The sequence below is a fragment of the Galeopterus variegatus genome, unplaced genomic scaffold (genome assembly GCF_000696425.1).
Source record: "Galeopterus variegatus unplaced genomic scaffold, G_variegatus-3.0.2 Scaffold1065, whole genome shotgun sequence".
NCBI classification, from domain to species: Eukaryota; Metazoa; Chordata; class Mammalia; order Dermoptera; family Cynocephalidae; genus Galeopterus; species Galeopterus variegatus.
The window spans coordinates 165,466-178,908 of record NW_007727176.1 but is presented as its reverse complement, the minus strand read 5'-3'; the positions used below and the strand labels follow the sequence as shown (position 1 = coordinate 178,908).

The window sequence follows — 13,443 nt, the reverse complement described above, 5'->3', positions numbered from 1 at the left end:
CGGGGCCGAGCGCACGATGCCTAGCCTTGCGGAGGCGAGGGCGGCGGGGCGCGCGGTGGCCCTGGCTCTGGCGCTGCTGCTGCCCGCGGTGCCCGGCGCCCCGCCGCGGCCCCTGCTCACACTGCAGCCCGGCATGTGAGTAGCCAGAGCGGGGAGGGATCGGCGGGACGTCCGCAGACCCCGGGCCCCGGGCGGCCCGCCGTGGACACAGCTCCGAGGCTTTGTCCCTGGGCCCCAGAACAATGGGTTCTTTGCCTTTAACTGGGGAGGGGGGGTCAAGACGCGAGGTTCCAGCGCTGGGTCTGGGGGCGCTTCTGTGGCAGGGGCTCTCGCGCCTCCCGTCCCTCCCCTCCTCCTGTCCCTTTGCTCTGTGATTCGGGTCTCGCAGGCTCAGGCGGATGCTGTGCTTTGGAAAGAGATGAGGAATCCGGGCCCCTTGCCGGGCAGGGTCTAGCCAGGGACCCGGGCTTGGAGAAGGCAGAAAGGAAGCAGCGGCTCCCACCTCCCTCCAAAGCCTGTGTCCTGGGGTCTGGGGGCCTTTGCAGGGGCGGGGGCTGCACAGACTTGGTTTTGTGTGTTAAACACGTGCGCTTTGGGGCTGTTGGAGAAGGAATTTAGTACCAGAATGGGCAGGAAGAGAGGGTCAGGGAGCCAGCCGAGATGGATTTAATTTTGAAAGATGATTCCCCAACGGGCCGCTTAGCGGTCTCTCAAACAGCAAATCATTCCTTGTGTTGGCCTCAAAGGAGAGCCGGTGCCGATGTGAGCCGACGTGGAGGAGGGGAGGCTGCTGCCTGCAGGGTGCCGGGCTGGGGCCTGCAGAGCTTCGTGAGGCTGGGGAGGGCGGGTGGAGGACCCAGGCAGGGGTTAGGGCCTCCTGTGACAGCGCTAGGGCCAAGTCAGCTGGCCGTGCAGGACAGAGCTGCAGCTCTCCGGGCAGGAGGAGACAGGCCTTCACGGGGAGCTGGGGGAGGGGAAGAGTTCCGTGCGCCCTGGGTCTCACTTTACTCCAGGAAGGAAGACTTCCTTGTAGCCGTTTCAAAGGAGCACCGTCTCGGGGTCAGGGGCTTTTGCATCCAGAAACGTGGACGGCTTAAGCCCTGACTCCACATGACTTCTGCTGGACATTCCTCTTTCCCGTGATCCCGTTTGTTCGCGGGGTGGGGGGTGCAGCCTCAGAAGGGACCCCCGCCGTGGCCTGCTGCTCCACCAGCCTCTGTTCACATGGCTGGCCCGGGGTGTCCAAGGGTACAAGCTCCTGGGAGTTGCAGGGTGCTGGGCGGCGTGGGCAGCTCAGCGTAGGTAGATGGACACCTCTGCTCTTGAGGGCGCTTCTGCCCCCAGCGCTTGTAGAAACTGCCGGTCACCCCCCTGGGCTCCCCTTTACCCCCCACCCAACTTGCCTGTGCTTGCTGAGCTCCTGGGGAAGGGGTGGAGCCAAGAGTCAGTTTTTCTGTCTTCTGCATGCTCACCTGGGGCTCAGGAAGCCCTTAGCGAGTCTGGGGAAAAGCTATTTGGACCAGCCGTGAAAGGGTTACGTGAGAGAGTGGGTCTCTTCTTCCCGCTCCACGCTGTTCCCAAGGCCTCCCCTCCCCTCCTTTCTCCGTGCTCTTCAAACCCTGGGCTCGGCCTGGGGGAGCCTCCCACCCCACAGCTACGGCTGCTGCTCTGGGGGCCTGTGTTCCCTTGTTTCTTGGCCTGCGGTGCATCCAACTGGGGCCTCTGTTCTCAGATTGCCCCGCACGTGTGAATCTGAGTTCAGTGACAGCGGCAGATACACCTTCCACAGACCTTTTGTCTCGGAAGCACCTGGCACGTGCTTGGACACACAGTAGGGCTGCAGTGGACAGGGGCTGGCTGGCTGAACGCGTGGGGGACAGCTCTGTTCCCCCAGACCCCGGAGACGTTTCTCCTCTGGGCTATGGAGGATGGGGCCCATCCAGTGGCTCCAGAGTTTGCTCTTTGTTCCCTCACCCCAGAGGAGAGGGGAGGGGGCCAGGGGAGCAGCGAGGGTCCCAGAGAGTGCTGGTCCTTGCCAGTCTTATCCTCTCTGCCATCCTTATTCCGAGAGATCTGAGAGCCGCAGGGCCTGGAGCACTCCCTCTGGCCGGTTTAAACGATATTGCTGACCTCCTGCGCGGACACCCTGTGGCGGGTGCTAGAAGTCATGGGCCTCTAAGGGGGAGGTAAGAAGGGTGTGGTAAGGGGACGCATCCCACTGACTCGCAGCCCCACGTGCTCTGTGGACCTTCGTGAACCTGCCAGAGTGATCTTGGTAGCGCTTTGGCTCCCCCTGACCGCATGTTCCCAGACTCAGCGCCATCCTGGGAGCGGGCAAAGCTTATCTGTCTGCCTGTCTGTCTTTGCCTCCAAAGTGAATTTCTGCTGCCACGGAGGAACGACTTGCCTTTCTTTCCTGGGCCCTGGAACCACTGCTGACCACATGGCCCAAGGCTGCTGGCTGGGCTTCCAGGAGCGGGGCCAAGGGGGAGCGGGAGCCAGATTGCCCACCTGCTGAAGCACTGACCAGCAGGCTCGGACCAGCCATGGTCTGAGGCTCCACGCTTTGGAGGAGATACACCTGCTTCACAGCTCTGAGCTTCTCCCTGAGCTGGAGCGCCCCGTGGGCAGCTGTGCTAAGAAAATGGCCACGTGCTTTGGAATCAGTTGATTATATTGACCCCTCCCATCTGGGGCGGGGCGGGCTCCTCCAAGCTCAAGTCCCATCTTGCAGGTAGCTCTTTGGACCCTCTGGCCCTGAGAGCTCCAACACCCCGACCTCTGAGGACTTGGCTTCCTCCTGCTGCACCCCATTAGGAGTCACAAAGCTGAACTGTACTGTCAATGGGCTGTTCTGAGCACCCCGCGGGGGGCCCAGAGTTACACAGCTGGCAGGGCCTTGCCTCTTGCTTCTCCTGGGTGCTGAGCTGCGGGGTGGGTGCAGGGAGGAGCAGGAGAGGGAGCTCACGCCTGAGAGCTGCCGCGTTGGGCCCTGCACATCCGTGTGACATTCCAATAAATTGTCTCATGGCTTTGCACCTGAGGGACCAAGAGTCACAGGCTCCGGCAACCTGCCTGGTCATGGCATCGGAGGGGCCGCAGGACAGGAACCAGGTTCCCCAAACCCAGACCCTTGTGCTTCCCACATGTGGGCTGCACCCAGGCCAGGAGAGGGTGTTCAGAGGCAGCCCGTGCGGTAAAAATGGAGGCTTTAAACAGAAAGGCGAGGGAGACGCTTCTGAGCAAACCTGCCCTCCTCCCGGGCAGGGGTGTGTCCACTTCCATCCTCCCAAACACAAAAGCCCGCTCCGTGCTTCGAGGTGCCAGCACTCCCCTCTCCTCCCTGTAACCGTGATTGATGATACAGCAATCTTGTCAGGGCTGAGGCCACCCGGGAGCCTTCAGGGATACGCCTGCACCGGGCAGCCCCGGGGGCTGGCCGCGCCGTGCGACTCCCTGCGGTCCACGCTGACCACAGTTGCACTAGAGACTGGGCTGCAGGGTGGGGCAGGGGGCCACAGGCCTTGGGGAGGGCCACCTGGGGGAGGGGTTCTTGGGGAGATGAAGGGCAGGAAGCCAGGGCACCAGACAGTGACCAGAGAATGTGCTGGAAGGGCTGCCGTGTGACCTGGGGTAGGCAGGCAAAGGGTGGGACGGGTCCTTCAGTGTTGTCATCTTGCAGATTAGCAGCAGCCAAGATGGTCGAGGTTTGAGGAGGGTTATGAAGGACAAGAGGCCCTGCCGAGGGGAGCCCCAGCACCTCCACGCCCCTGGCTCTGTGTTTTCTGTCATGCCCGACACTGCCAAGGTCTGTGTGGGGCATTTCTCCTCCCCCCAACCCTGTGGCTGGACCACTGCCCAGCTCCTCCTGCCTCCCGCAGCCCCCGCTCCCCTGACACAAAGGACCCTTGCGCTCTGTGGCGCCACCTCCCTGGGGCTCCACCTCCCTGGGGCTCCGGTGCTGGCATCCTACGTGCTGAGCTGGGGTCAGCATGAGGGAACTGGGGGGACATGTGGGCAGGGGACGTGGGCCCACACCAGGTTCCTAACATGCGTGGCCTCATCTAGGGTGCTCTGGAGTCCTGGAGGCATGTGCTGTCATCATGCCCACTTTGCAGATGCTGAATCTGGGGCTCAGAGAGGGTTGGTGACTGTCCTCAGGTGGCACAGTGGGCCACAGACCTGGGTCGTCTGTTCTAAAGCCCGTGCTTGTAACTGCCCGCCTCGGCATCATCTCCATCCCGGGACAATGACGGGCCACCTCCAGGTGGCCTCCCTCAGCACGGGGGCTATTTCAGAGTCAGGGGCTGGAGCCCTGCAGCCGGAGCTCCGAGGGCATCGGCCTCAGCCCCCTCCCACTTCCACTCTGTACAGACAGGGAGCTGAGGCTGGCATTTGTCCAGGGCTCACCCCTGACGGTGCGGTGCAGGAAGCAGGTGTGGGCAAAGCATTCGGAGTAAAAACGGCAACCCCTGATTTCAATTAGCGGATGCACTTTTTCCTGAATGAACAGCCTGTTCACTGCGGGGTCCCAGCATCGATGGTAACACCAGCTGACGTCTATCTAGGACTGTCAGGAGCCCCTTTCTGTACTGACTCCTGTAACCCTCACGACACCCTGGCGAGGTCAGTGCCATGAGTCTCCATTTTGCAGGTGAGGTGAGGAGACCGAGGCAGAGGCTCCGTAGTGGCACGTCCTGCCGATGGTGAGCCGTCGGCTGAGATTCCAACCTGGGCTGCCTGGCTCTGACCTGCCAGTCCAGGGGTTCTCAAACCCGTATCTGTGTCAGGCTCCCTGGAGGGCTTGTTAAAACGCCAGCCGTTGCTAAATCTGCAGGAATGCTGGGCACTACCCCCACAGTTCAGTGGGCCTGGGGTGGGACCTAAGAATGTGCCTTTCTGACAAGCCCCAGGAGAGCCTGCTGGTCCTGGCCCGGGACCCCACTTTGAGAACCACTGCATGGCGTGATGCTGCCATAGAGCCAGGGCAGGGTACATGTGTCCATCGTGGGTTCTGTCTTCCAAAATGTGCAACTCGATATCATCATATGAAAACTTGGCATTTTGGTTTTTGGAGGAGGGACAGTGTGTCTGTCACGGAGGAGGACAGGGGTGGCACTCTGCCATGAGCGGGTTGTGAGGGGTCTGCAGGGAGGCGTGTGTGCTGCGGCCTGCATGAGAAACCTCCGGGTGTGCAGCAGTGGGACGCCGATTCCACCCCTGGGAGAAGGATGCAGGGAGGTGGTGGGGGGTTCCTGGAGCCTGAGAGAGCTGCGCTGTGGCCGGGATGGGGAGGCAGCTGCCACCAAGTGCCCCACAGCATGGGAGTGGGGGGCAACTACTCTAGCTGCTCTCTCCTCCTACCCCCGTCTCCCGCTGGTCCTCCCACTGGACAAACCCACCGGGCAGCCAGAGGGCAGGGACGTGCGTGCAGGCGTGTGTGTTGGGGAGGGGGACGTACTCCACAGAGGTGGGCCTCCCAGGGCACAGAGCAGGTCAGGGGAGGATGGCAGCAGCCCCGGGGGCCATTGGACCATCTGACATTGATGCTCAGGACGGGGTGGGGACAGGGACTCCTCAGACCAAGACTCAGTTCCTGGTGATGATGGGACCCCCATCCCTGATCCAGTCTCCTGCCTTGCCCCTTACCCACGTTCTCACCCTGGGGTCCTTGGCCCATCATGACACGGCCCCTGGAGGCAGAAGCCCAGGTGTCCTCTGTCCAGCCTCCTGAGAGGCAGGAGCCCCAGTGATGCTGGGGAAAGTGGGGGACGCCCGGCTTTTAGTCCTGGCTCTTGTCACTAGCGGGTGACCTCAGGCAGGCCACGTGGGGAGTCACTATCACCTCCTCCGGGGGAGTTGGGATTCGATGATACATGTGTCTGGAAAGGGTGTGGTGTCAGCACTGACCGAGGGGTGCTCCCCAAAGGAGTGACCTCTGCCCCCCGTTAGGAGTAACCCCCTTCCTGGTTGGGGGTCTCTGTGGAGCAGGAAGAGGCCGCAGTTGCAGGTCCCATCCGGGAGTCCATGGGGAAGCCTGGGTCCCACTCCTGGGTGGGTGTGCCCTGGCCGGCCCTGCACCCTGAGGTCCTCACACTGCAGTCACGCAGACCCAGCTCCCGGATGGACGCGGCCTCGGGTGGGCAAGCCTCTGCCCTGGCACGCGAGTCTGGGGCACAGCGGGAGGGGCGAGAGTGGGACTTCTCGGGCAGGAGGTTGCAGGCGGGACACGTTTAGTGGTGGCCTGGGCCCCTGCAGGCTGGGCGCAGACCTGGCGGCTGTCCGCCCCTTCACGGATGGGCAGCTGGAGCCAGAGGGCCGGGCTGTGGGGACGCCGCTGTCCCAGCTGTGGCCTGCCATTTGACGCTTTCATGCTCTTGCCGCCTCTGCTGCCAGGGGTGGGGGGTTCCAGGCTTCCCTGACTTGCTCTCGGTGGGGTGGGCAGGTATCGGAGGGGACACATATCTTCCCTCCCAGCATGAGCCCGCGAGAAGGGGAAGGAGAACATCTTTGGCTGTGATGGCACCGTCTGGGGGTGGTGGGCCTCGGGCCAGGGTGGCCGGACAGGGCGGGCAGAGTCCCCGAGTGCCGTGCTGACTTGTGGGACGCTGGCGTTAGAGCCTCGTTCTCTCTCCCGAAATCTGCCTCTGCCCCTCACCCGCCGCCTGCTTGGCCGTCTCAGAATGTCCCTCCCTGTGACCTTTCCCTCAGCAGGGCCCAAGACCATTCTCTACCTGCCCAAGCCTGATGGGGTCTGGAGTTGACTTAGGTCGACTTGGAGTACCCTTGGCTGCTGTGTGCCCCCTCCCCGGGTTTGTGCCATCCCTGGGCTGGGGAGGCCTCGGGAAGGGGAGCTGCTGGGGGCTCGGTGGGGGTGGGGGATGGGGGTTTCATTTCTCTGATCCCAGCCCCACCACCTCCTCTGAGAGTGTGCCACGTTGGTTGTCCAAACATTCATCTGTGTGGGTCAAAGGATGCTGGGAGCCACCGAGATGGCAGGGGACTATGGTGCCAGGAGCTGGCTGTGCCCCTCCCCATCCCCCACTTCGGCATCCTGCCTGCCCTTGCCTGTCCTTCTGCATGGGGCAAACATCTACCCCTGCTGCCCTGGCACCACCCTCCTGGCTGAGGGCCATGGCTGAAGCGGGGAGGGCTGGGGTGGAGGGGTCAGGTGGACTCAGGTCAGTCCTGAACTCTGGACGAGGCGTTACTGTACCTTGTGACTGTGCATTCCCATCTGTTGTGGGTGGGCGGTGGTGTCCATGGTGCAGGGGTCTTGGCAGATCAGGATCACCACTGCGAGCAGCACGTAGCCCATGGGTGGGGAATTCTGTGGTTGTCCCTTTTCCTCTGAGCTCCACACTCTTGATCCTGGGCTCTGTTGCAGGCCTGGGGTGGGCGCTGTGCTGGGAGGCCTGGCCACAGGTCTGGAGCCCATGCAGGATGGCTCCCCACCTGAGGGTGGGCGTGCTGGAGGGGCTGGTGCCAGCGGCCATCGGTGCTGAGGCACTGACTGTCTGTGTCCTCTGTCCCAGGCCCCACGTGTGTGCCGAGCAGGAACTGACCCTGGTGGGCCGCCGCCAGCCCTGTGTGCGGACCTTCAGCCGCACGGTGCCCGTGTGGAAGCCGGGATGCGGGTGGCAGGCGTGGTGCGTCAGCCACGAGAGGAGGTACGTGCCTGGGACCTGCGGTCCGATGTTGGTGGGGCTCTGCTCACGGCATTGACCACCCGGGCACCAGGCAGCTGGGGGTGGGGGTCCATCCTGGCCTCTGGGCCACCTGCACTCCCCTTCCTGAAGCCCCTCGTCTGAGGACAAGGCCTCTCATGCCCCGGGGTGGGCTGTAGTCCTCTCTGCTTCGCCCTGTGCCTGCCTCCCTAGTGGGGGAGACGGGTGCTTTGCCTGCTGAGTCCTGGCTGGAGACTGCAGCTGCTCGACCCTTGGGCCTCATTCCCAAGCCCATGTGAAACCTTTATTGCTCAAGATTTTATTTCAAAATCACGCTTTGCATACCTCTCCTCGTTATGAACTCGGGTTCTGCAGCATTTGTCTGATTGCAAAGCTGGGCGGTGGGGGTGGCTGGCAGCTGCCCTGAGTAAGGTGGAGGCTCTCCACGCGTCCGGGGGAGGGAAGGCGGGAATGTGCGTCCCCAGGCAGGGGTCGGTGTTCGGCTTCCTTGCCAGGGCTCGTGGGGCGCGGGGCAGGGGGGTGCGGCCCTGCTCTGGCTGCTCGTGTGGGCGTGTGGCCCGAGTGGGGGCGCCACGTCTGCTGGGTCTGCTCCAGGGAGCCCCGGGGCGGCTGGAGGAGGCAGCTTTCATTTGAAATGTGTGTTGTACAATTCAGACTGTTCGGAGCAGAGGAGGAAAAAGGTACAGTTATGCTGTAACAGCGGTTCTCAACCAGGGGCGGTTTTTATCCCTCCCTCTGGGGACGTGGGCTTGTCTGATGGGACACGGAGGTCCAGCCTGCACGTGAGCTGGGTGGAGGCAGGGGTGCTAGCAACATCCTACAGAGCATAGGACGAGTGACACTGCCCCCACGTCAGGAGGGCGGAGGCGGAAGGACCCTTAGCACAAAGAAGAATCTCCCCCCGCCGTCATTCCTCCAGAAACGTGCATCCTGCAGTGCAACCTCCGACTTCACACGTGTGTGCGTGGACTGTACCAGGGCACCTCAGTGCGTGCAGAAACGGGATTGGAAGATAGTATGAATCCTTCCACGAACTTCTGAAGATCCTTCGTATTTACAAAGCAGGAATTCTGCCACATAAACCACATCTCTCCGTCAACAACTCGTTGTGGAAGGGAGCCATTTCTGGAAGCAGCCGGAAGCCCCTTGGACCCGGGGCTGGAGAGTTCCGTGGGTGGCCGGGCTGGGGGAGCCTCCGTGGCTGGCCATTCAGATGACTTTTCTGCCATGGTCTCCAGGCTGGCCTGAAAGTAGGGTGGGACCAGCGCTTCTGAAGCGGCTGGGTGCCTTCAACTTCCTGGCAGGATGTCCAGGGCGTCGGAGGGGAAAGTCCCATGGTCTGGGAGGGCCACGCTGCCCCAGCCGTGCGCAGGCGGGGACCATGGTGTTTCTGCCACGTTTTGTGTCTGTGGATCTATGTTCTGTGACAGGGTTTCCTGGGAAGGCCTGGGGGTCCTGCATGCAAGGCTGGTTCTGGAGATCCCTTCCTTGTGCTGTCCAGCTCGAGGTGTCTGGGACACTTCACCAACTGAGCACTTCTCTTCCTGAACGTGGCAGTTCTGCCTCGGGGTTCCATGGGAGCAGTTTGGGTTCTGGGCTTGTGGGTGGGGGAGGGTCAGCCGTCCAGTCTGCCTGGCTCTGGAGTGTGGCTGAGGCCCACTTGTTCTCCCCACTTCTCTCCCGGGTGAACCTCGGTGCCCACAGGGGATGAAGTGTCCTGCATAGTTTACTGGAACCAGCACCACGTGGTCACTGTGGCCAGGCTCAGTCCCCTCAGATGCTGCTGTGCTGTCAGCATGCATTGGAATGCTCACGAGTCCCGTGTTTCCTCCCAAGCCACTTGGGGCAGAGCCTGGCTGTGCCAGACTGTGGGAAGTTCCCCCAAGGAACTCATCCAGACGTCGCTTCAGCAACACCGAGGCTGTGGCTGGCACCTGGAGCAGCTGCCGTCCATCCTTCTCAGGAAGGCAGTCCATGTCAGGAGCCCCCCACTCCTAACCCAGAGCCCTTGAGTTGTGTGTTTGCCCGTGAGTCCCCAGTGCTTATGAGCAGGTGCCCAAGTCCACGTGGACATGGTCATGGCCCCAGCATCCCAAGTGGGCTCTGGGCAGTGCAAGGGAGGCGGGCGCAATGTCGCCCTCCTGTGTCCCCACAGGCAGCCTCGCCTCTCCCACACCTGCGGCCATGTGCGGGTGTGGAAAGACGCTGGGGCCCAGCCAGGGGAGGGGACCTTGGCCCTGCTTCCTGCCACCCAGCCAGTGTGTCAAGCTGTGGAAGGGCCCTGGCATCTGGGGAGATGTAGAAGAGGAGGCCCATCCCTGCCCTTCAGGAGGGCAAGGGGGGAGGCAGGGCAGGAGCTTGGTGCTGCAGCCCACGGGACAGCCCTAGGCAGGATCCCCAGAGCACCGGGGGTATTGAATGGTGCCTCAAGGGAGGGCTGGCACCGTAGGGGGCTCAGGGGCTTTATTGCTGGCTCCACCTCATCAGCCTGGTAACCCCAGCTTCTTTTTTCTTATCCGTGAAACAGGCTGACCACATTTCCCACCCCAGGGGTCCTGCCTGTCAGCCTAACCCAGAATGCCCTTCCCGGGCTGCCTGGCATGGAGCAAGGCTCAGGAACAGGGTGCCTGTGAGCAGAGCAGCCTCCGGCAGGGCCTTGGCTGCTCCCATGCCTGGCTGGTGAGACCCACTGTGGTCATCTGGCTCCTGGGACCAGCCTGCATGGGAGAGCCATGGCTCAGGATGGTCTGGCTGCCTGTGGGTGGCTGCATTGTTTTCAGCTCCTGCAAGGAAGCCATTAAACTCTCTTTTAAAAATGTGGAAACTAAGGCCTGGAGAGGGTTTAGGCAACGTAGCTGTGGTCATGCAGGGAGTGAGTGGCAGGGTTCGAATGTCAATCCTGATCTGACTCCCCAGCCTGAGTGCCAGCTGCGAGGCACACAGCGTCTGTTGAACTCCTATTCACCCTTCAAAACCCAGCTCAAATATGCCCTCCTCTGTGAAGCCCTCCCTGACCTCCAGGAAGCCAGAGGCTGTCTTTGCATCCCTGCATCTCCCTGCAGGAGGACACTGAGGCTTGAAGGCTGCCAGCAGGACAAGGAGCAGCTCGGCCAGCTTGGCTGGGGTGGGGAGTGGGGGCAGTGAGGCCAGGGGAGGGAGGCTGAGGCAGGGAAGTGTGGGCTGTGGTCTCCTCGTCTCCAGCAGAGCCAGCACCGATTCAGGACCTGGATCCAGAGCATCATTGGGACTTGGTCTCAGTTTGGCCCAAGCATGGCAGGTGCTTATCTTAGCCACTGGAAGGTGATGGGGACCTCATTTTTGAGTCCCTGTGTAGGGCAGGCAGAGCCTGTCAGGCACTGATAGGAGGAGCAGTCATTGGAGTTGGCACACAGGGCACCACCCATGCCCCTCAGCCTCCAGGACGTCACTAGCCTCACGCCTGGGCCCCGAGGGATGTGGCTATGAATGTGGGGCTTTGCCACGGTGTGACCCTGTCCACTTGGGGTTTTATTGTCAGGGACGTGTCCTTGTGCTGTTTGGCTTCCAGCCTTTTCTTTCTTTCGAGATTCTTCTCCTTGGAGAATTCTCCATTTAGTTAGAGCAAGTTGCAGAGGCTGGAAGCCGAGGGCGGGAGGTGGAAGCTCTGCACCGCACAAGTGACTGCACCCCAACTTGCCCAGCTCAGGGCCACCCTCTCTCCCCCTGGACAGACAGGAGATGCCTTCTCTCCCAAGCTTGTGGGGTGGCTGGCAGGGCAGGGGCCACAGGATGGACTTTGTGTCCGAGCACACAGGCTGGGTCAGCTCCAGCAAGGTTCAGAATCTGTCCGAGCCTCAGTGTCCCCATCTGGATTGCAGCTGGGGCCAGGATTCAGTGACAGCACGGGCCAGGCCCCACATGTGGCTGTTACGTGGTGGCTCCTGCTGCCATTTCTCCTGCAGTCTGAAGGGCAGCGGGCATTTGGTTTCTGTGTCTGATTTCTGGGCTGCCTGGCCACTGAGGGTGACGGGCACCCCAGCCCAGCCCAGAACGGGTGAGGCGCGACTACACCTGAGAGGCCAGACAGGGGTGCCCAAGGTCTCGTGGTCAGCCCTCCCACTGGGTGTTTCCCCGACAATCCCAGCACAGGCCAGCCCAGCCCGGGGAGCCCCGCAGGCCTGTAAAGGGCTCCCCCCTGCCAGGAGTAAGGTCCAAGGGAAGGAAGGAAAAAGGGACTGAGCAAAGAGGTGCTCTGAACATGGAGCCAACACTGTGTCTGTGGCCTCAACTGTGTGACACTGGCTGTAGGGGAATGAAGGGCCAGTCCTCACAGGGGCCATGGGGGCTGCAGGCCAACTGTCCCTCTCCAGGGGCCTTTAACTTTAGGGGGCGTGGGGAGGGGTGACCCGTGGCTGGGAGCGGCTGCATGTAGCCGGGCCATGCCTGCGGCCCCGGGAGAGGGGATAAATATTTACAGTGGAAGGGCCCGAACACTCCTAGCTCTGCCAAATATTGTTTGCTGCTGGGGCCGGTTTCTGTCCAGGCAAGTGGTTTCATGTCCTGCCAAAAGTGGCATTTTGCAAGGCGCTCCTGCGTCTCTGTGTGCAGGGCATGTGCACGCACACACGCTTGCGGGAAGCGGCCTGCCGGCCACCCTGTTTGCTCGTTGGGTCGGGGTCCCCAGGGCCAACCTTGAGCTTCCCGCGCTCCAGCCTCAGCCGCCGAGGGGGAGTTTAGTTACCTGGAGATCGCAGCCCGGGCGTCCTGGCCCTCCCAGGGGCTCAAGGGCCCTTGACCAGTGGCTGTTGGCCCGGCCCCTTGTCCCGTCTGTACAGACAGTGGCGGGGGGAGGGAGGTCACTGTGCTGCGGGGCCTTAGGGTTGTGGGGCGGCCCCAGGTGGTCCATCTCCCCCTCCTTCTGTCACTCTTCTCTCTGTCTCTCTACCTCTGTGGGTCTCTCTCTCTCTGACTCTCTCCGTCTCTGTCTTCTCTGTCTCTCTGACTCTCTCTCTATCTCTGTATCTGTCTTTGTCTTTACCTCTCTCTGTCTGTCTGTCTCTCCGTGTCTCTCTGTGTCTCTCCATCTCTCTTTCTCTTCATCTCTGTCTCTTCATCCTCTCCTGCCCACACACATCCACGTGACCCATTCTGTCCTGCAAACACAGAGGACTCATAGCCCTGGGATAGGGGCAGGTGCCGTGTGAGTTTCCTGGGCTGCTGTGACAAATTATGTCAACCCAGGTGGTTTGAAACCAACACTTCCAGAGGCCCGAGGTCCAGGCGTGGGCGGGCGCTGGTCCTCTCTCCAGCATCTGGGGTGGCCGCAGTGCTGTGGCTCCTGGGCTTGTAGACACCTCGCTCCAGCCTCTGCCTCCGCCTAATGTGGCCTCCTCCTGTGTCTGTGTCCGAACTTCCCTCTCCTATCAGGACAACTGACACTGACTTAGGGCCTCCTCTCCAGTCGACTCTTCTTAACTTGATGGCAAGTTAAGCAAAGACCTTCTTTCTAAACAAGGTCATATTCCAGGTGTATGTGAATTTTGGGGGACATTATTCAAGCCAGTACAAGCAGTGAGAGACAGGGCGCCGGGTGGGGGGCACTTAGGTCTGCCTTGCTGACCCTCATCAGAGTGGGAGGTGGAGGTGGCGTGGCAGGGGGGAGGACAGGGACTCAGGGCAGCTCCCCGTAGGGTGAGCAGGGTGTCGGCAGATCTTGAGCTGCTGGGGCCCCCTCTGAAGAAGCAGGAAAAGTGCTCATTGGAGGAGCAGAGACCCT

At 61.8% G+C, this 13,443-nt stretch overlaps 1 protein-coding gene across 1 annotated transcript in view; it reads left to right on the top strand.

Annotated features, from left to right (window-relative positions):
- Window positions 1-16: 16 nt before the first annotated feature.
- Window positions 17-13,443, top strand: part of MEGF6 (multiple EGF-like-domains 6) — a 113,584-nt gene continuing 100,157 nt past the window's right edge. Inside the window, exons 1-2 of the mRNA XM_008574553.1 lie at window positions 17-135; window positions 7,536-7,670. Of these exons, the coding sequence (XP_008572775.1) occupies window positions 17-135; window positions 7,536-7,670 (254 nt within the window). The remainder of the gene's footprint in view (window positions 136-7,535; window positions 7,671-13,443) is intronic.